At 39.1% G+C, this 21375-nt stretch overlaps 1 protein-coding gene and 1 long non-coding RNA gene across 2 annotated transcripts in view; both read left to right on the forward strand.

Moving 5' to 3' along the window:
• Nucleotides 1-3216: 3216 nt before the first annotated feature.
• On the forward strand, nucleotides 3217-15520 carry LOC113482696. Its single transcript, XR_003398906.1, has 3 exons — nucleotides 3217-3336; nucleotides 3426-3533; nucleotides 15266-15520. It is a non-coding gene; the product is annotated as an uncharacterized LOC113482696 (long non-coding RNA).
• Nucleotides 15521-21026: 5506 nt separating this feature from the next.
• EPS15 (epidermal growth factor receptor pathway substrate 15) overlaps nucleotides 21027-21375 on the forward strand; it is a 28474-nt gene continuing 28125 nt past the window's right edge. Inside the window, exon 1 of the mRNA XM_026853612.1 lies at nucleotides 21027-21108. Within this exon, the coding sequence (XP_026709413.1) occupies nucleotides 21037-21108 (72 nt within the window). The 5' untranslated portion in view covers nucleotides 21027-21036. The remainder of the gene's footprint in view (nucleotides 21109-21375) is intronic.

Here is a 21375-nt window from a genome sequence, read left to right on the forward strand (position 1 = left end):
GCACTTGGGGTTGTGGGCGCTGCCCGAGGGATCCGCTCCCTGCGGTGGCGGGGCTTCCTCTCCCGGCTCAGGGGGTGCGGAGGGTGAGGCAGCGCTGCGGGGTGGTGAGGGCGCGACGCTCTGGTGCCCCGGTTGCGGGAGGGCGGGCGGGAGCGCGTTATCCTGTGCCCGAAGATTATTTGGCGCCACGGCACTGTTCCCTTTCTCTACCTGTTGTGCCCTCTCTGTTGTTTGCCAGTCCAAAGCGCCCCTTGGGCTTGCTACTTGAGTCCAGGGGCCTGGGTCCTCTCCAGAAGGGTCTGTGGCCGGAGTCCGGGGTGTATAAAAACCGTTCAGGACTTGAGATAACCCGTGAAAGGTAAGGTTTATTTAAATGGGACACAGCTTTCCTGTGGCCTGAGCCAAGAATGTGGAATGAATTTCCCAGGAGCTGCGGACAGTTGTAAATCTGTTGTTCAGTGCAAGTCATGTTCTTTGGCACTGGTCTTCTCTGACCTAAGTACGTAACTTCAGTTGTACTCTAACATAAAAAAACTTCAAAGGACCCACAGAGATACTCACGTTCCTTCCTAGGGATCGACCATATAGCAGCAGAAATGGTGCTTTTACCATGAGGTTTGTGTTTGTCACGCAATCTTTACAGTATTAATGGAATTACTTTTTCCTTTTTTTAACCAAATATAAAACCATTTTCTTCTTTTTGGGAATTTAATGTAAAAGTCCCTTTACAGTAGGGCTTCAATAAATCTAGTGTCTTAAAACATTTGCAACTTTATACCAAATTAAGCTAATTTTAATAGAAAAAGCACCCCAGTTACCTCTTTTGTGAAAAAGAATCATTCAAAGGCAGAGCTTTTGTGTTTGATTTTAGAAAATAAGAAATACTTCCATATTTCTAATTCATCTTCCCATTTCAGAGGTCACATTCCTTACGAGTTTGTTACCAAGTGGAATTTATAGCACTGACTTTATAATACTACTCAGGGTCACCTGGTGGTGTGTTTATGCATGGTGTTACCAGTTTAATCTAGCTAATGCACAATTCAGTTTTGAAACTGGGCTTCTTAAATTTTCATAACATTCTTTTTCAAGTTGCTTGCAGACCTTACTAGTCTGTTTTCTTCTTTAGTTTCACTGACTAAACAAAGTGTGGCTGCCTGGAGATTATACCCAGGCAAGCAAAACAAAAAACATCAGATGGTGCCAGAACATTACTAGTACTACCATTTAAAGCTGTAGTTGAACTGAAGCTTTATTATCTCAGATCACTAGTTTGACTCTATTATACCCCAAGAGTTGAAACTATGCAAAGAGCTTGTGCAACAGACCCTCTTGGCTTAACTGTGAAAGGGCTGTCTGTAGGCAGAGCTTTCTCCACGAGAAATTCTCAACAGAAGAGTTTTCTATTTACCTTGGTTTGCCAGAGGCTGAATTTGCTGAACTTTGGCATACCCTGAATACCTTACTAGTTCTTTGTTCTCTTTGACTTTTTTGAGGGGAAACGTGCCAAAGACTTGTCTCCACTAGAAAAAGCATGTATTTTAGCTAGCTTGATTTAGCCAAACATTAAAAACCTTAGAGTAGGTGGAAAAGTTGTGTTAACAGGTGTTAAAGGGGAATTAATCTCAAAGTTTCTTTTAGAAATGTGTATTCTCTTCTAGAAATGTATATTCTCTTTAGGTAATTTGGCAGAGACCAGAAAATCATTGTTCTTCAAAAACACCCACAAATTGAAATAAATACATACAAAATTACAGTCTGTTATCAGCATTCAGGATGCAATATCGTATAGGTTTATGTACTTTATTGACACGATGTGTCTTGTATATATCGGATTTCTCTGTTATATACTGAACATGGTTCATGAGAGCATTGTTGAAGGGATTAGGCTTCATTAGTTAGTTCCTTCTGATAAAGATTCTAGGTGCCCATTCAAATTGTTTTGAAAGATCAGTGCAAGCATTTTAGTTCATTTAAACAAATTAACAAACTGAATTCAGCCACAACTGTGATATAACCTACCTTTATATATTTTGTATTTTATACCGTTATCATCAATGACTTTGAATAAAAAAATTATTTAAAATAGAAGTTAGTAAGTTACTTCCTTAATAGAAGAAGCTTGCTTTAACATGTTCTGTCTGCATCCAATCTGGAACAGTTGAAGAGCTGTTATTTTCTGTAATTACAGACAGTTTTCTTGTGATGTTCTACATATTTTACAAAACGTACATTAGACTAGTATGTCACCCTCTTTAACACAGAGTACTTTCTGTCATCTGAGAACTATGTACTACAGAGATCAACAGAACTACAGATACCGACAGAATCAACTGAACTGAAAGCAGCAGCTGTTACCTTGTGCTGCCTTTGTGTTACACCCTCCTCCATCAGCTGAAAATCTTATCCAGCATCATTCTCTTGCCATGCGGAGGTCTCAATGAAATTATCTTGCTTACCAGTCACATGCACATTTCCTAACCAGCCACAATGTTTAGCCCATAAAGTAGCCTCTGGAGTACTCAGACTGTCCCAGCAGGAATGTGGGGGGAAACCTCACATGTGCCCAGTTCTTCCTGCGTATTCCAGGACATCCCAACTTGCACCTTTTTAAAATTTCTTCAGTGTTGTTCTTCGTTGTCCAGGCTTGTCCAATAAATTACATCTGTGGTTTTCTGGCCATTACAGTTTAAATCTATATGGTTTCTAGCCAAGAGGAATGTATTGCTGATTTAGAGTAAATACCAGTGAAGGGCAAGGGTAGAGGGAAGCAGGAAGATACTGAAAGTCTGATTCTTTGATAGAAAAATGCTTTTCTGGTGTAAACTTTCCTGAAGGTATAGCTGAACTAACTTTAAAGAACCTCAGTGATGAAGTTGTGTGGCTTGTGGGTTTCCTTAAGGGTGACTGGGAGTGTGACTGGCAACAGTGAAAGTAGCTTTAGCTTCTCCCAACAGCTGCAATTGCTTGGGGTTCTGTAGAACATAAGGAAGCCATTTGAGAAAGAGAACAAATGACGTTTTGTTTCCTTTTCCCACTTCAGAAATGGGCTGGTAGTTTCATTTTGAATTTCTTCTCCTATCAGGTCACTGTGTTAACTGCTGACAACATACTCATCATAACAAAGAAATGATGGTTTAGCCTGATGGTGGATGATTCTTCTGCTGCTTGTTGGTAGCAAGTATTGTCTTTTATTTGTACCTTCAGGAAAAAATTTCCTCCACTTGATTTTTTTTTTTTCCTTTTTGTGGGTAACAAATTCACAAATAAGCTATAATCAAGTAGAAGATGAAGCTGCCTGTGTCATCTTCAGTCTTCTGCTACTGTCCTTTAAAGGTATTTTCTAGTCCCCCTATGCATATGCCAAGAACACTAAGAATAGGAACAATGTCAGAGCCTAAACATTTTTAATTTTATTTTTTCAGAATCACATTTGGTTTATGGGGTTATGGAGAGGAAGATAGATGGGAGGGAATCACCTTTACCCTACAAGAAGTCATTCTTAAAAGAGGATGATTAAATCAAGTATGCCAGTAAGTGCCATCGTAAGTAGATTTTCTGAGTAGATTTATTATACTGTCACTGTTTTTAGTACAAATGTTTATGAAAAAAACCCAGCATTACAGCAGAATGAAGACAATAATTGGTTCTCTGTCTTTCTGAGGCAAACAAATAATTTGATCTTGGGCCTTTCTTGCTAATTCCTGTATGATCCCAGCAAATAAAAGCCATTAGCAATAAATTTTCCCAATCCTATCCCTTTCAATCTAGTTTTTCTCTGATCTTAATGAATTGTCATAAATTCCTCTAGGTCAGGGATGTGAAGCTATCTGAGGGCTAAGCAGACCTTTCTGAGTCTTCTAAATGATTCCATATTAACATACACCAGAAGAAATATAATTACCACAGGTTGTATGAAGTTAAAGTCCCTGGGCCTCATAGTCCCTGTTCTCTTACTTCTCATAGCTTATGGCTATGTGTGGACTAGGTTTCACAGGAGAAGGGACTTTTCTGTCTGAACATTATAAAGATCTGCCTTATTATTGTCCATATTCTCATCCTTTCATGGCATGTTTAGAGCTGCACTGGAGAGTATCATGATATTGTAGCCATTTCCCCAAAACACATGGAGTGTGTTCAGCCAGAATATGGTATCATTTAAGAAAGGGCTTAAGAATCTCTCTTGCCTTTAAAATAGAGATGATTCTGGAACTAAGATTCATTTTATCTGTAGTTATTTAATCTTCTCTAGTAGTGCTGTATGTCTGGAGGATGATGCAGCAAGGACCCAGCTGACTCATCTAACTGGCACTGATACTTTACAGAACTAGGAAAAGTTTGTCAGATGTTGCAATATGTTAAAAACAGGGTGTGATGGTATTCAGTTAAGCAATTCAGGTGACTCACTTACTGACCAAATCCTGTTACAAGGCCTACAGAGAAACATGTTTTAAGGGCATTATACATTTGAGGAGCTTATATAGCAATAACATAATTTAAATTTTGTTATGGTTTCACAAAAGGGTAAATTCAGGTCATAGATTTGCAGGACAGTTTGACATAACAACCTTACCTGGGGGTTGCAAGAGATGTAAATTGACATTTTAGGACTCTGTGTTTTTTCAGGAAGTACATTTGTGATCGTGATGAAGGTCTTTGCCATTTAGAAATGCAGGTATCTTCTATACTCCCTTTACATAGAGGAGGGCAGAAAATTTCTCCCACATGCCCCTGTCCCACTGGAGATCTTTCAGTGTCCAGAGATTAAAGCATTAACAGTAATACAAATTTAATAGGCAAAGCACCTTCTAACAAAATTTGTAATGGACATATACTTTAAATCTAGTACAAAAGAATGAAAATATTTGCCTGGCTTTTATACTGAAGAAACAATTATATGAGCTATTTTCCATCTGCACATAGCCTGAGCTCTGGTAATCTGGAAATCACGGTAGATATAGATATGCTGGAATGAATTTTGCAGGGTGAATGATTTGCTGTAATCTTATGATTTGTTGTAAATTTTATAATAAAATAATACTAATTTATTCTTGAGAACAACAAGCCTGATGTCTTTGCTGAGTACAAGAGTTTAGAGTTCACAGCATGCTGAATCACATTTTATGCTCCTAATGCATTGTTTAGATGGGGAACGTCTCATCATTTGATTTAAGCATTTTATCATCCTGTGGGCAGAATTTATTTAAAATTTAATGCAGAAGTCCATGCTATTTTCTCAACTGCAAATAAGTGATTTCTACTTTAGTCTCCACAGAGACTTTGAAAAGATATAGAGGAATGCTGCTTGATTGGAATGTTTACTTCACTGCAGCTGCAGCCCCCTGATACAAAAAGGCAAATAAGCATAATCTCTTTTCCCAAAGCTTTCCCACTGTCACCTCTTTTCATAGTGTTTGGCCTATTAATATGTTTCAAAAAGGGTTACTTGCTCTTTGTTTTGCAAGAATGCAATAGATACATTGCCTTCTCACAAAATTTAGACTATTTACAGTAGTTTGAGTAGCAAATTGAGCAAGAGGAAAGGTAAGAACTGGTTTAATATTTTAAAGAGTATTGTCCCTAATTATAAGGATTACATGCTATGTTTATTTTCACTAATGAATGAAGTTTTTTTCTTTATACTCTAGATTTATTTGTTATTAATAGATACAGCAATATCAAAGCTAATATTTAAAGCTAGTGTATACAGATACACAAGTAGGTTCCAAAATATATGCGTATTATTAGCTGTTACGGACAGCAGCCATGCTGTCTGGTACAAAGCCTTATTAAAATCTGGAGGAAAAAATATGTTTTTCCTTCTCTTTTTGAGAAGAATTACATCCGACTATGGTAATTTTTAAGGTACTAGGTGGGAAATCTAGGAAGATGAAAGGGAGGATAAAAGCAAACTCAAGGAGATGTAAAGGTGAGCAATCAATCATAAAACACAAGAATATAGAATAAGCACTGTCCCATGAGTTCTTCTATTACGCATTTCCACAGCTATAAGTATTAAAACTGAGTTTATGTTGTGTCTGTTTAGAATCAGTTTCCAGCTCCTTCTGCATGTCATTCTGGGAATTAAGGCCAAATCATTTTACTTTAGACCTAGAATCACTCCCAGTGATTTGTACATAGGAGGAGCCCTGTGTACAGCATAATCCTTCATCCAATACTGCCCTGATTTTGGGATGCCAAAAAGATCTTTATTTAGGGTTACTGTTTCTTGTGTAAAGATGGGAGACAAAGGTATCAAGGTGTATCCTACCAAAAATTGGACAAGTCTTTGTCTTCTTATCTGAGAATCAAAATAATCCTTTTTAGTACCTGCTTGAACGATTTGCTTCCTTCTTTTTCTGATGGAAGCAAAAATGCAGAAGTTATTTTTTCATCCTACTCAACTATCTCTCTCTTCCATGAGAAATGGAGAAAGAAGTAGATAACTGATTTAATAGAAGAAAAATAAGTAGCCAGAATAAGTACAAATTGCTCCCCAAAAATCACGATCTGCACTTGGACTTCAGTTTAGAGAGCAGATGAGTGTCTTGCTACTTTGACAGCTCTCAGGAACTGTCAGGAGACTATTCTGAGTATGTGCAAACTAGCAGACTCGTGTGCAGGATGCAGCCACATCTGATTCCCAGATTAAGTGAAACTTGGGTTCACAGCAGCACCTCCTGCAGCTTCATCAGCTTGGTATCAGCAGGAAGAAGACCCATGTTCAATGATAAGGGAAAGCCCTAGCCCACCCTGGCTAGGTTTCCAACCTTAGCAGTATGAAGGTAAATAAATGCTTGGGACATACAGGACATGTTCATCCACTGTCTAGACTTAAAACAACCACTCACACCAATTAAGCAACTCCAGTTCTGGTCACTTTTGAGCTGTAAATTATTGGAGGTTCTCGAAGAAAGAACACCCGGACGGTTTCACTACATGCTTATCTACCTCCTACCATCTTCCATAGCCACTAGCTATTGCCACTGCTGGAGACAGCAGACTGTGCTATTTGAAGCTTTCTTCTGAGCCACTACCTCTGTTCTTATACTGTGTTCTTATTTTCACAGAGTTAGATAAAGGACTCTGTATGCAACCTTTCAAGGAGAATTTTGGGTTGTTTGTTTGGTTTTGGTTTTTTTTTTTACCTGTAAAAAGAGTGGAATTTCTGTGGGGATCTTTAATGATAGGGTAGCCTAATTTTACGTTTTTGTAGTTGAACATCGTTTTGCCCATTCTCTAACATTAGCAGTTTCACTGACTTCCGCTGAAGCTAAAGTTGCTCAGGACTGCTGAAATATGCCCAGATGTCACAAACTGAAACAAAGGGAATCCTACTCAGCCCATAGGCAGCAGCACACACAGGGCACACTGTTACTCAGTTTGTAAGCCAAGAACTTGATGAAAATCCAGGCCTTGTTGCATCTGTTTGCTTCCAAGTTTCAAAAGTTCAGTCTGTTCTATCCATACTTTCCAGTGCCCTGATAAACCATTTAATTTGAAGAGTAACTGCAACGTAACTTCTAAGCTACAATAACATTAATATTAAAATCTGTAAATGCTGCCGGAGTTAACCAAATTCTCTGGACAATTGTCAGAATGCAGAGTTACATATTTTGCTTTCCATTGCCAAAGAGAATTAATTTTTGAAAGTAAACGTGTGAGGAATATACTACCAAGCAAGTCTAACTATAAAAATAGTCTGCAGTACACAGTGAGACTTTGATTTCCATAGCATAAGCTGAAGTTGGTAATGTTTAGGATGTTGAAGTTTCTTACATTTGTGTATTTACTTGAGGTATAACAATAAATTGTTTTAATTTACTGGTCAAGTTTGCAATGCAGTTTGTAGATTAGTAGCCTTAAGTCTCTGGAAATAAGATATCAAGAAGTGAAATTGTGAGTTTAGTTGGGTGTTTCCAGTTCAAGCCAAACAGGCCAGAAGTTTTTCTTACTTGTGTGTTCCATTGGTGTTGATGTGGTTTCATGTACATAATCAAGAGCAAAATTTATCACATTGACTTAAAGATTAAAGCATGTAAATATCCAGAGTTAAACTCTGCTGTTCACATTGCATAAGAAAAGAGGAAGATCTGAGTTTACACTGAGTATTACACTCTCCAGTTTACCCTGACTGGATCTAACCACGCTGTTTCTAGTATACCAGCTAGAGAAAAGATGCAGCTCTTCTGAATACAGCAAAATCAGTAGCAACTGAGCTGTGGTCTTACCAGTCTTTCAGATTTTGGTTTACTTATCTGACAAAACAAAATCCTCCTCACAGTTTTCCCTGATCCAGCTATCATTTACATATTCATGAAATTAACCCATTCTGTCTGTAAAATGTTGTGTCTACTTGGCTTTACAATTTTGGATGGGAATTTAATCTGTTAAATATCAGGGGTGATGTCTCATACATTTAATGGCTACAGAGTCACTGCATTAAATTTACTCATGGCACTGAATGTTTAAAACATGAGGAGGACAATGTTCATTTTTCTTGTAGGTAGTAGACCAGTATTATACCTGGAGTATTTGGCTTGGCTGTAGCGTTAACTTACAGTTTCTTCGTGGTTTTTAGCTTGAATCCTGTCTACCCACAAGTTGTTTGTAGTATTGTAGTACTTTAAAGATTTCTGGGGATAATCAGTACAGTGTTAGCAGATGCAGTGACTGTGTGAAGCACAGTGCAGTGGAACTGATGTTAGTAGTGCTTGACTGACTCAAGTGATGGCTGTCATTTCTGTTCCCAGTAGCAACATGGGCATATTCTGTACGTTCTGAATGCTCAGACAGTGTAATTAGTTCTTGGAAATGTTTGATTTTTTTCACGCACAGAGAAACTCTGCGGCATACAATCTGCCATTCTCTGGCATTCTTGAATGTACTGTTAGGATTCGTGATGTTAAGAAATTCAGACGACTAGAAACAGAGCTTGGGGAGATGGACAGATAAATACATATATAAAGATGTAAACAGATGTGTGTGTGTCCTCACGAAAAAAATCCAGATGGAAAAAAACTGGCATATCTGGGAAAACCGAGACATATGGTGGCTTTAAATCAGTTTACTTTTACAGTGAAGGCATTGCCTGAGGCATAATAATGGCAGCAGGAACAATGCCTCCACTTAGGCAAGCCATGGACCAAGTGTTTGGCAGGGGGTCCTGGGGAAAGGCTAGGAAGTATTACAGGCTGAGGAGAACTTTCTGGTAGCGGTTCCTATATCAGATTGCTTAAATGGGAGATCAGTAGACTTCATATTCCAGGCATTTTAAATTATTTATCTGTGCTTAAGCCCTGCCAACCAAAGCATAAGATAAAAAGGAATTTTGGTCTCTGAACCTTCAGGGTTCACATTTTCAAGCTTTTCTTGGCAACCTTGAAGGCCAGAAAGGTCCTATATTTTGCTGCTTTCTTGTTGGCTTTTTTTAATTAAAGCTCAAATAACACATGCAAGCTCTTAACTCTAGAGGCTGGAGCTTTATTAAAAAAATTTTAAAAATTGGAAAATATATGATAAAATCTTGGTAGGTGGTGAAATGGAATTTGTTTTCTAGAGCATGTCATATTTGAAAGGAGTAAGTAGAAAGGCAGAAAATGAGAAAAGAGCATCTTCCAAACAGATAGGCCCTGTTTATCTAAAGTGGGACAAGGAAAACTTTTATCCCACTTAACTTTTACTTTTGGATGGCATTTGAATTGGCCTTGTGTGTTTGGCAGCTCATCTGTTGAGCCATCTGTTTCAAATTATGCATGCTCAGAGGGCACATTGCATCCAGGGATACAGTTCCCCTGAACAGAAGAAATTTGAATTGGATTTGCAGTTTAGCGATCTGTAAACATGGATGTGCAATCATACATCTAAATAAACTCTGTTTATTTTGGAGAAATTGAAGCATTCATACAGCTGGAGAAATCTGAGGAAGGGTTATAAGTGGAAAGCCTTAGGCCATATACACTGGCCTATGTCCCTTGTACAATGCTCAGACAGTGCGAAATAAGAGAAAACCACCCAAAGTCCCCACCTAGGAAATTCCTCTATTAGACTGAAAAGTTCTTAATGGACTAAGAGCTAATATAGTAATTAGTTTTACAGCCCATTTAAACAGTGTCTGAAAGGGATTGTAGGGTAGACAAGCTGCCATTTGTCTCCCTTGGTTAATGAATCATCACCAGTCCCATCACAGGGCTAAACTGGGTAGTGAATCAGAAAGCTATAACCAACTCTGAGAGCCTTTGTTATGCGAGTACATCTTGGCCAGGAAAGAGGATTTGATCCATAAACTTTAATGGTGCATTACGTGAATTTTATATTATTTATGGCATACTAGTAGCACTTATCTTTTTCATATGTTATCTTCTCTGAACATACTTTTTTTCTGGAAGAATATACTGCTTGTTCCACCCCTCCCTATTCCTTCCTTTCCCCAGAACGCTGACTCAATTCCTTTTACTCTTTCAGTCAGTTTGCAGTTTTAGGCATTTCCTTGTCTGGTTTTCGGTGGAACACATTACTTCCCTCTCATCAGCACCGTGCAGCTCTGTTGTGGCTGTTGAATAATGTGCTGGCTGGAGATGGAAGATACTTTACAAGCAGTAGATGCTGACATAAGACCAACTTATCTTCATGGAATACACTGAAACTTTGAATTTGGGTAGTAGTTGTGCAGTTGTGTATCAGAGAAGGAAATTTGGCTCACATAATGTAGTGATGGAAGTAATGGCAAATCTAGAACCAGCCAGGAGACTTGAGGGATCAATGTAATTTTGTCATAGATTCTCTTTCTACATTTTTATATTTCCTTTTTTTAGGTTTTCACACTAGCCAAAGCCCCAGATTGTTTGCATTATCATCAAAGTTTGAGTTCTCTGGTGATGAGGATCAGACTTAAGTAATACAGTTTATAATAAATTGTGAACAGAGCACTGACCAAATGTAGATTTCTTATATTGTTTGTGTATTATATAGCTCTTAATGTGTGTGAAGAGTCTAATAATGACATTAGGCTGAGTGAGGTGCTTGGAAATATTTCCTCCTGGTAGAAGTAGCACACATAGTTCATTTGTTCAAACAATTGTATATGCACGACTTGCACATCTAACTTTTATTTTTTGGAATATAATCTGCTGTTCTGATCAAAAATAGATCTTTATATTACATTGCTTACTCAAGTATTAAGTTGTATTGTTTTAAAATTGGTAATCCCAAAATAGCTACAGGAATTGATGAACATTATTTCAGCCATGTTACAAAATTGAGGTACCTGAAAAAAAAAACCACAACACACCAAAGAAATTTTTTGCCTTTTTGGGGCTTGTTAGTAGAATAAATGCTTTTCTCATATGAACAATTTGTTAAATTACTACAAAGCTACAAGGGCAGGGAACAGGGCTGCAGATATGTAAAAAAATCAGCTGTATGATAATGGTAAAGGGGAGAGAGATTCTCTGCTGGTTTTAGAATCTGCCAAGGACATAGGTGCTATGTTTTGGGCAAGGGAACTCTTTTAGACTAATGCCATCTGTCTGGCTTTCATCTGTGCCAGTTGTTATATAGGCCAAGCCCCCTGTCCTGCCTCTATCACATTTCTTGAAGTAGGAATTATATTAAAAATACAGTAACTCCCAGTTACCTGACTGAAAACATACCTATTAAGTGATTTGGAAACCCAAGAAAGCCATCCAAGCCTCCGTAATTTTATCAGAGACTTTGATCAGAAGTTTCCTCATCCATGTCCTGAAGCAATTTTTGGATACTTTTCCCCTTTCAAGCCTCAGTGGCAGCAAAAAAAAGCCTGGCTGTAGGACCTGCTCTAATTTGCTCTCCAATGCACATGATAAATACAGTTACAAAACCCAAAAATCTCCACCACCAACTCCAAGTCTTCTGTCTCATTCTTTTAATTAGTAACTACTTTTTCTGAGATGCCATGCATATCAGCTTTGTTTCCCGTGCTTTATTTGTGCAAAAGACATAGATCTATCACATCTAGTTTTTTTCAAAGCCTGGGTCTGTGTGACGGTATTGGTAACTCACTCAATCTTTTAAATTATTCTGTAAATGCAAGTCTCAATCCTATATTAAGGATAACTGTAGATTTTTAAGTTGTAATTGTAGGAACTCCATAAACCAGAAGGGATTTGAAATTATTGCAATTAGATAATAAGTTGACTTTTATTTATATACAATAAACTTTGTGATATCACCCAGGCCAGGCTTGTCACAAACTTTTGTTGTTTAGAGTTATAGGCATCTTGCATACCTGAGAACCCCAACTACAAAAATAAGGATACTGAAAAACAAGAATAAACAGCAGATACCTGTATTTATAGCTACAATAATATAGGCTTTCTTGACCTTGATCTCTACAAGGTACCTGTATGGTTTGTATTTTGGGGCTGACAGTTGTGCCATCTAGGTAATGGATTTTTTCTGTACTCCCATGTAGGAGACCAACAGGTAATTTTTAGCCTTGGATTTGTTCCCTACTTAGGAGAATTTGAGTTAAATTAAGTAACTCATCTATATATTCATTTAACTAAATATGTCTACTGATGATTTTGAAGCTTTTTTTTTTTTCCATGCTGATCTGTTTATATGTAATTTACCATCATCTAATGCTATCACAAGGAAAGGAGACAGAAATTCATTTTTTACAAATATTTATCTAAGGAAAATCACTAGGGTAAACTTGATTTGAACAGGAACAAATTATGTCTCCTCAGTAAACAGGAAGAGACTGGCAATCAACACTTTCAGTTTTGGATGTAATTTGAATGCCTTTTAAATCATGGAGGTTTTTTTAGGAAGAATACATCCTCTGTTTCTGCAAAACTCATCTAGCTATCTGATCTAATTTATAAGGCTTTTTCCTCTGTCTCATACCTAGCACCTTGATACTTTCCTCTTTTTGACCTCAGTGTTCTTTGTGCCATTTTTATACATCATATCTATTTGTCTTGTGAGCACCTTGGAGGGTTTGTCCTTCTAAAGAAGGGCAAATTTGTTTGTCATGTTTACACAAATTAAACTGATACAGAAATCTGAAAAATCTGGCTGGTTTGTACTTGTGCATCGTTATCAGTCATTTTGGTAATCTAATATTGATACTTATGTATAAATATACCAATACATTCTTCAATTGCTTCTCAGCTTTTCTGCATCTCATTTAAATTAATATTACCAGTAACAGCAGGAGTTAATCTTTCAGATTCTGGGGTGCATTTTTAAGTCTAGAATATATTTAAATGTAATTTTATTTGTAAACTGAGCAAGTTTGATTGAAAATCTGTGTGAAACCACTGAAATCTGTGATGTAGTTTTCACAGTCACAGTGGTTGTTGCACTGGAACTATTTTCCATGACTGCTTTAATTGCTACTAAGACTCAGTTAAAGAAACCTTTTTTATGAAAGGTCACCAGACTTTTGTAGGTACATCTGTTGAACACAACAGGTGAAGCTGATGAAATATCTTTTATTACAGGTAATAGGAAAGAAATGTAAGGTGAGGTAAACAAGTCCTTGTCAGCTGATGGAGTTCAAATGTAGTTAATGCTCTTTTGCACCTGATCAGTCACATGCACACCTTCAATGGTTCCATCAAGGCTGAATCACTGCTGAATTACTTCTGCAACTTAATCTAAAAAAAAAAACAAAAACCAAAACCAGAAAATAAATGAGTTACTAAGCAAATAATTTGGTAATCTTTAAGGATTAAAGATAAACAGTGATATTTATGGTATGTGTTTAAAATATTTTTCATAAAGGAAAATATTTTAGGTGCTATCTCATCAGTCAAGTTACATTACTATTATTGATAGTACCAAACTGATTTAGAAGAGTGAAGATATTTAATTATACGTCAGTAATTCAGAAGTCTGGAAAACAAAGAGAGGTTTTACCCAACGTCCCTCAGCCTTACATGTTGACACCAGTGGGACTATATATTTTGCACTTAAAGGAACATTTTGCTTGCTGGTGTTGTGCAATAGTTAGCTGAGTAACAGAACAGATTCCTCTCCTTGCTCCAGAGCTGTAAATCAAAAATAATCCCATGTGGTGGTTTCTCATTTATGGACATACGGCAGGATTGTGGTTCTGAGAAGGGGGGCGCAGCAGAAAGACCATCTGTAGAGATTGCTACAAACTCCCATTAAATACATTCTGCCTGCAGAAAGAGCACTGCAGCATGGTCTCCGATAGCCTTCACAAACGGCAACCTGCGGTCTCCCTCAAAGCACACAGACTGATACAGATGTAGGCAAGTAATGCTTTGCTCTTGCTTCTCACTGTATTTCACAATAGTTTGTGATCTTTTCCATAGCAACAAAGGCATCAAAACACATACTTTAGTAAGCACAGTTTTAAATGGGGCTTAATCACAGTTAACTAACATGGTCGAATCATCTTTGTCCTTGTCTACTCTGAGGGCAAAATCATGAACACGTTTTCAAATACGATTATTTTTCCACTATTGTTGTCATCTCTTCACTGTACCTTTGGCAGTCACAGTACCATAACCCAGCTGAGAATCTCTGTTCTGTCACCAGTGGTCTTGTCACTGTAGTTCACGTACATGGGAGAGGCTATTGCCGAGACCAAGCAGAATGTGATTTAAATTTAGGAATGTTTTCAAGTACTAGTGTAAAATTAAACATGACTATTGTGTTCTCCTGAATAAGGATGAGTTTAAATGTGTGTTTTAAATGTTTTTCCAGAGTTTAAGTATTAGTGCCTGAATTGTTGCTCAGCTTGAAGACTGGGTTGCAGGTAGTAGGTTACTGTGATTTGGGAAAGTTTTTTGTCTTATGATCAACATTGGTGCATCAGTGTCATTTTATTTTCATAATTTCCAAACCATTTTGACATAGTTATGATTGTAATTAAGACTAGATGAAGATGAAAGAAAATTGAGCAGAAGGTAAAAATATGTAAGAAGATAAAAAGGAGGACAGGAAAGGAGTCTCAAGAATAAACACTTGCTAGTATCAAGATTTACAGCAATGCCATAAAAATGGCATCGTGCCATAAATAATTATGAGTTTGTCTTAAAGACAAACCAGGAGAGGAAAAAAAAATCAAACAGTCAATGACATGCTCTTTTACCTGATTACTTCATGTATCTTAGAATTCTGAAATGAATTAATAATCTTTGTGAAGTGCAGAGTGAATTAGTTCTAGGTTAGGGGAATGTTGGGAATTCAGCATGTAGATTTAAAAACAACAAAAAAATTCTATTTACTTAAAACATTTCTGTTTCAGAAAGGCGAGCCATGCTTTACCTGGATATATAGTACAGACAACATGCCTAAGGAAAAAGGGAACAGAAGAATACACATTACAATATTGATGTGTTTAATTTATAATGAAGACTGTTGCTGTTTCAGCAGTGGTATTGCTTGTTCTATTTCTGTCAGAGCATATCTTAAGCTGTACAAGGAAAGGCTAAATCTCCAACTGCTGTATCAGCTGGGCATCATGTCAAATTAGTGCCTGTTGAAGATTTTTCTGAGTTTCAAATATGATCTTGAATTAAAAATTAAATCCTATGTGAAAAATGTCACTCTGCTGTTTGTCATCCATCTAGTTTATATAGAGGTCAGACTGGCCTCTTGTATATATATCTACATTTTCTCTAATTCTTTTGGGGCATGAGGTATAGCCCTATGAAATTGGCTCATATAATTAGTTGGAGAAAATAGGATTAATGAAAAGTCTTAATTAAAAGATAAATTGTCTATGTTTGAAAATGGTATAGATGGGTCTGTAGGGCTGCATTTTAAATTTGCCAACTCTTCCATCAAACATAATTGTTTTGAAGAGATTCACTCAAGTCTTATTCAGGTTATTATCAACTGCAACATTCTAATCTCTTAATAAAAATTCGGGATTGTTTTTTCTAATTATCACAGTTCAAATATAGTTTTAACATTTGGGATTCTGAATCTTTGCAATATAAATGACATCATTTTACAAAAAAAAGAGGTACAATTATTCTATACTGAACTCTCTTTCTGTGTGACATGACTGCCAAATGAAGAAATTAAATTCAGATATATTCAAGTATTTCTGAACATTTGAACAGAAAACACTGTTCAGATGAAGATGCATGCAAAGATAACTTAATATCCTAGTTTGTGCTTCTTTAATACTGTTACGGGTTTGTATAAATTTGACCATCCTACAACCCACTTTAAAATGCTTTCAAGGCAGCTGCAATGTTAAAAGTCTGCAAATCACCATGAGAAGCCAAAAGCACAGCACAAGAGGAATTAGCAGATTATTCCTCTATAGTTTCTATAATGGACAGTATACATACTCCAGTAACTAGACATCCTCCTAGAATATACACTGTAGGGCTCACACATTACAGGGTTTATGCAAAAAAATAACAGCTTTCTATGGAAGATCTGATGAAGAAGGTCAGGCTAGATTATTGTAAAGGTCTCTTGCAGCCTTAAAACATTCTAGCCTATAAATAACCCTGTGACTAGAAAACTTGAAGCTGCAGACAACGTAAAGAGCACATAAAGTATATCCTGGAGTGTGTTTCTCGTAAAAAGTCACACCCACAGTTGAGACTTCCTAAAACAACTTGTGTCACTAGTCCTGGAAAGTACTTTGCAATTTATAATAAAAGGTACCTTCAGTCCAAAAGGTCATCAAAGTTTTGTATAATGATCTTCCTCATTCCTCAGGAGGGATCTCTCAATAACTGAAGTGTGGGAAGATGCTGTTTTGTATCGGGAGCATGCCTGTTGCTTGGCTTTCTGAAACCTGGGCAACATAAGGCAGTCTCTGTTTACCTCTGAGCCAGTTCCCTTGCATTTTATTCCTCAATTATAGAATAGTAATTCTTTTTTGCCAGGATTTTGTGTGTTCATGCATATGGTTGCTTTTGTTCTGTAAAACTCAAAATGGTTTAATCCTTTTGACGTTTAGATCCTTAATTCTGTATATGTGATACTGGAGCTACTAATCTGCTTTGCACTGAAATTCCAGAAAGCGGGGTACGTCATGTCATGTTCAGGTATGCTGGAGGCAGGAGTGAGTCATTCCTCTAGTCAGCCTCCTGAGCGTTCATGGGTTGTAACAATACTTTTCCTAGAACGAGCAGAACAAGTCATACTAAATGCCTATGTGTTGTTCTGGAAAAAAATAAATAATGGGCTTCCTGTGTGCTGGTCCATAAACAAAGCTATAATAAAGGAAGGGATGGACACTTAAGATGTAATTTCCAGGAAGACCAGTGGATATGATTAAAATGTTATTAGCTTTACTAACCAAGATATTTGGTGATCGTATGAGATTTAGAAAACACAGAGGTCATTAGTGTCTGATTCTCACGTGTAAGGCCTTTCTACGCTGTCTCGTGGCAGCAAAGGTTTCAAATTCAAGTCAACTGTACTAGAACAAGTCACTTTACGCACGCTGAACATTACAATGGGGGTTTGCACCAAAATGGTTATGCTGTTGCTATGGTAGCTGCACTGGTACAAGCCCCATTCTTCACAAACCATTTGGCTGGTTTTGATTTACTATTACCCACTTGTTTGTCCTGTACAGACTTAACTTTGTGCATTGTACTTTTAAAGAAACAGTAAAGAACACTGAGATCTGGTAGCCATTTGCCAAAATGTCAGTACTTAGAATCATAGAAAATCCTATTATACTTACAAATAATAGCATGCTAATACAGTTCTGCATGTCCATTTGGTATCAAGTGTGTCCTGTACTAGAGGGTCTTACGACAAATAGATCAACAGATAACTGTTATTACAGAGCAGATTACAGATAGACATACAGATTCACGTTGAATGTGAGAAGATATAAAATGAAACTGTTAAGTTTTTATCTAGTTCATTGATCTTTTGACTTTCTTATGTTCTTAATAAGCTTTCCCAATAACCCAACACACAATCTCACCACCCCTTCAACTTCTACACAATTCTCATTACAGGAGATATTGCAAAATGCCGAGATGCATGGGGTCAGCAAAGGGAGGGACAGAAAAACTTGTCTGGTTTCCACTGGAGAGCATGTAAGGGGAGAGCTACATTTAGTAATTTCCCCAGTTCCAGTTCAGGAGCTCTTCCACCCTAGCCAAGCTCTAATGAGCTGCTCATGGCTAAGAAGGCACTGTTTTGCAAACCTGCTAACTGTTTTGGGTAAATATTAGTAGCCCTAATTTTTCTCTTGACAGAAAGTATGAACTCCAGTTTTATGACCCTGTGACAGGAGACAACATTTCAATTCAGCTTAGAAGATGATAGCTATTTCCTTCTGGGAGCTGTCATTCTAGATTCATACAAATCTGCAGAACAATTCACTGTCAGCAGGCTGATGAGTGCTCTTGTATTTATTATAGAGATGTCTGAGGCTGTGAACTAGTTAGTTCTTTTAACTCAGGTGGTTGGAGGCATCCAGGACAATGTTCATCTATGGGAGGCACAGAACTCTCAACAACAGCAAAGATCTACATGACCACACCAGTTCAGCGTTGATTGAATAGAACTCATTATTTTAATTTGCAGAGGCCACAGTGGTTACCTTGAGCGATTCTTGCACTCTGGTTGCGGACAGAATGGTCATGCACAATGGCCATGTGTTTTCAAAGTCCATCCACCTCTCAGAGGAGCCAGGCATGCTCAATGCATGGCCAGGGGTGAAGGTGCGTAATTGCGTACCTTGCTCTGCCTGCTAGTTTCTGAGTAGCAAGTGCAGCTCGTAGTGTGCTGCTGCTTCAGAGAGCTCAACAGCAGTAAGAAAAGGTTCTCCGGATCAGCAGACTGCACCTTGCTGTTTGAGGGAGCAAAATGGTGGGTTTTGTTGTGCTGATTTTCTAATCCAGAAGCTTCAGAAAGGTCAGGCCCTCAGGGGCAGAACAAGAGGGAACGGCTTTAAACTGCAACAGGGCAGGTTTCAGACTGGACATTAGGAAAAAACATTTCACATAAAGAGTGGTCAGGCAGTGGAATAGGCTGCCCAGAGAGGTGGTGGAGCCACCATCCTTGGATGTCTTTAAGGGTCATTTAGATGAGATGTTGAGGGATATGGTGTAGGGGAGAACTTTGTAGAGTAGGGCTGATGGTTGGACTCGATGATCCCAAGGGTCTTTTCCAACCTGAATGATTTTGTGATTCAGCCAGAGCAGCCATACCTACTGGACAGCACATTTAATAGTCCTCTGGGTGAGGCTGCCCGGCATGAAGGGGTCTGTGGAGAGAGGTGAGTACCTGTGCGAGTCCCTGGTGTTCTTTGACTCAACACCCTTATTTCAATAGCCTCACTGCAGCTGTGGGCCTAGTGCTGGACTAGATGGGAAACACTTGATTCAACACCCAGCAGAGAGAAAGGGAACACCAACAAGAACACATCTGCTGAGTCAGAGAGCCTGCCCACAAAATTCCGCTCACAACAGCTCTCAACATCAAGCCTCTAACTCCAGAGCCAGGTCCCATTATCCTGTTTTGCATTCTCCTTCTATTTGCAATGAGAAGACATCAGCCTGGGTGTAACCTCTCTCCCGAGAGGCCACCAGTGTGCTGCCAAGCCTTAGCTGTTCTCCTCGCCTGGAGAGAGGAGACTGAGAGAAGGAGAAAAAAATTGACAGAGCAAAGGGCATTGATCATGGCAGCTAATGGAAACCCAGCCCCTCCAAATCTCTACTGAGGAGCCCCCTTCCAAATACTAACAGGCTCAAATGCTGCTGTCCCCAGGAGACACAGCTGTAGTTTTACAAACTTTTGGTTTCATTTCCAGGTATTAATTACTGTGGGATAGTATTCCAATTTTAATCAAATTTTTAAAAATAAGCCTAGAAATACAACATCCTGTGCTATTTTCTAGGGATTTTACTTTGGAGGAAATGAGTGTGAGGTGAACTAGAGGTGTGACACTGAGTATGTGTATGGTGTGAATATTTTTATCTCTATTCTGTTTGCTTCTTTAATCTTCCCCTCCATATCTTCTTTTCCTTGCTGAAACAATGACTGAGAAACAGGTCAGTAAAGCCAGACCCTCTATAAAACCTTTATTAGAGAATAGGTAGGAAGGAGGGATCCCACGTGTTTCATGACAGATGATGAGAAATAGCAGCTCAGAATGACTGCCAGCTGAGGAATGACAGGATGCAGAGGTGGGGCATGAGCATTAGCACAAGCATGAAACTGAGCTGAAGAGCACAAAAAAAAAATGCAGAGTGGTAGAGAATTAAGAACAGAGAAAGAGAACAAAGCACATTGTGACACCTTTCCAATAATCAAGTATGATTCCAGGTAGTTTCCACTTTTTGGTCCATATGTGTATTTCAAGTTTAAATTTGTGCCTAATCCATCTTGGGGTAAAGTCAAAAAATAGGAATGTTTTTTCCTGCCACCCTTGGTGATCGATGCACGCTGTGGTAGTGCAAAGAGCTCAGAATAGTAGTTGAAATAGCCAGGGTGTGGGAGTGAGCAGGTACAGAAGGAGCAGTCTGTGCTTTTCTGTTCCCTGGCTCACTGGGTGGCAGAGGGAGTTTCCCTGGGTGAAGCTGGAGCCCTAAGTGGGAGAAAGAGCAGGAAAATATATGACACAAATATAACTTTCAGCCAGTTTGCACACAGTTGTTTCTAATCGGTTAGGAGAATGTGGTGCAGCTGACTTCCCATTCCAGCTTGCTCCTCTTTCTCTTGCCGCTTGTGTCATCTCAAGGTTTCTCCTGTCATGAGGGTTGCTTGTCCCCTTCCTTCTGCTTCCCCTCCCCGGGAGACCCCCTGTTCCCCGTACTGTTGCACTGGGCACAGTCTGCCAGGGAGAAGGATGTATACAACCAGCAGTTGCCTGCACGGGCGTATAATTTCCTGTGAGGGGAGAGAGGCAAGAGGCCGAGCCCAGGGCAGCCCCTCACTGCTGCTGAGCCAGGAGAGGATGTGTCGGGTCAGCACATCCCGCGGGGCTCAGCTCTGCTTCCTCCTGGGCCCTCTGCCCAGTTCTGCTGTAACCGAGCCCAGGCCTGATGCACCTCCAGTTTTGGGACCTCCCCCACCTGTGTCATGACTGAACTGGAGGACCGACCGTTCAAAATGCTTGAAGCACGTCCAGCAGCCGCAGGGCCACCGCGGAAGGTAAGGGGAGGGCTTGGAGCTGGGATGCTGCCCCCAGATCGGGCCAACAACTCCAGCTCCGGGTTTTCGTTGCAGCTGCCTTGAGCGGGTTCCGGCGCCCGGTTTTGCTGGCGGCTGCCCGCAGCCGTGTGCGGCTCCGGCTCCGGCCGTCCCGGTGCCGTGTTTTGGCGGGGGCCGGGCTGGGGAAGTTGCTGAAGTTGGGCCGTGAGTGCCGGGGCCGCGGCGCGTCCTTCCTGCGGCCCGGCCGGTGCATGATGGAAGCAGCAT

The sequence above is a fragment of the Athene cunicularia genome (genome assembly GCF_003259725.1).
Source record: "Athene cunicularia isolate RWA chromosome 8 unlocalized genomic scaffold, athCun1 chr8_part1, whole genome shotgun sequence".
NCBI classification, from domain to species: Eukaryota; Metazoa; Chordata; class Aves; order Strigiformes; family Strigidae; genus Athene; species Athene cunicularia.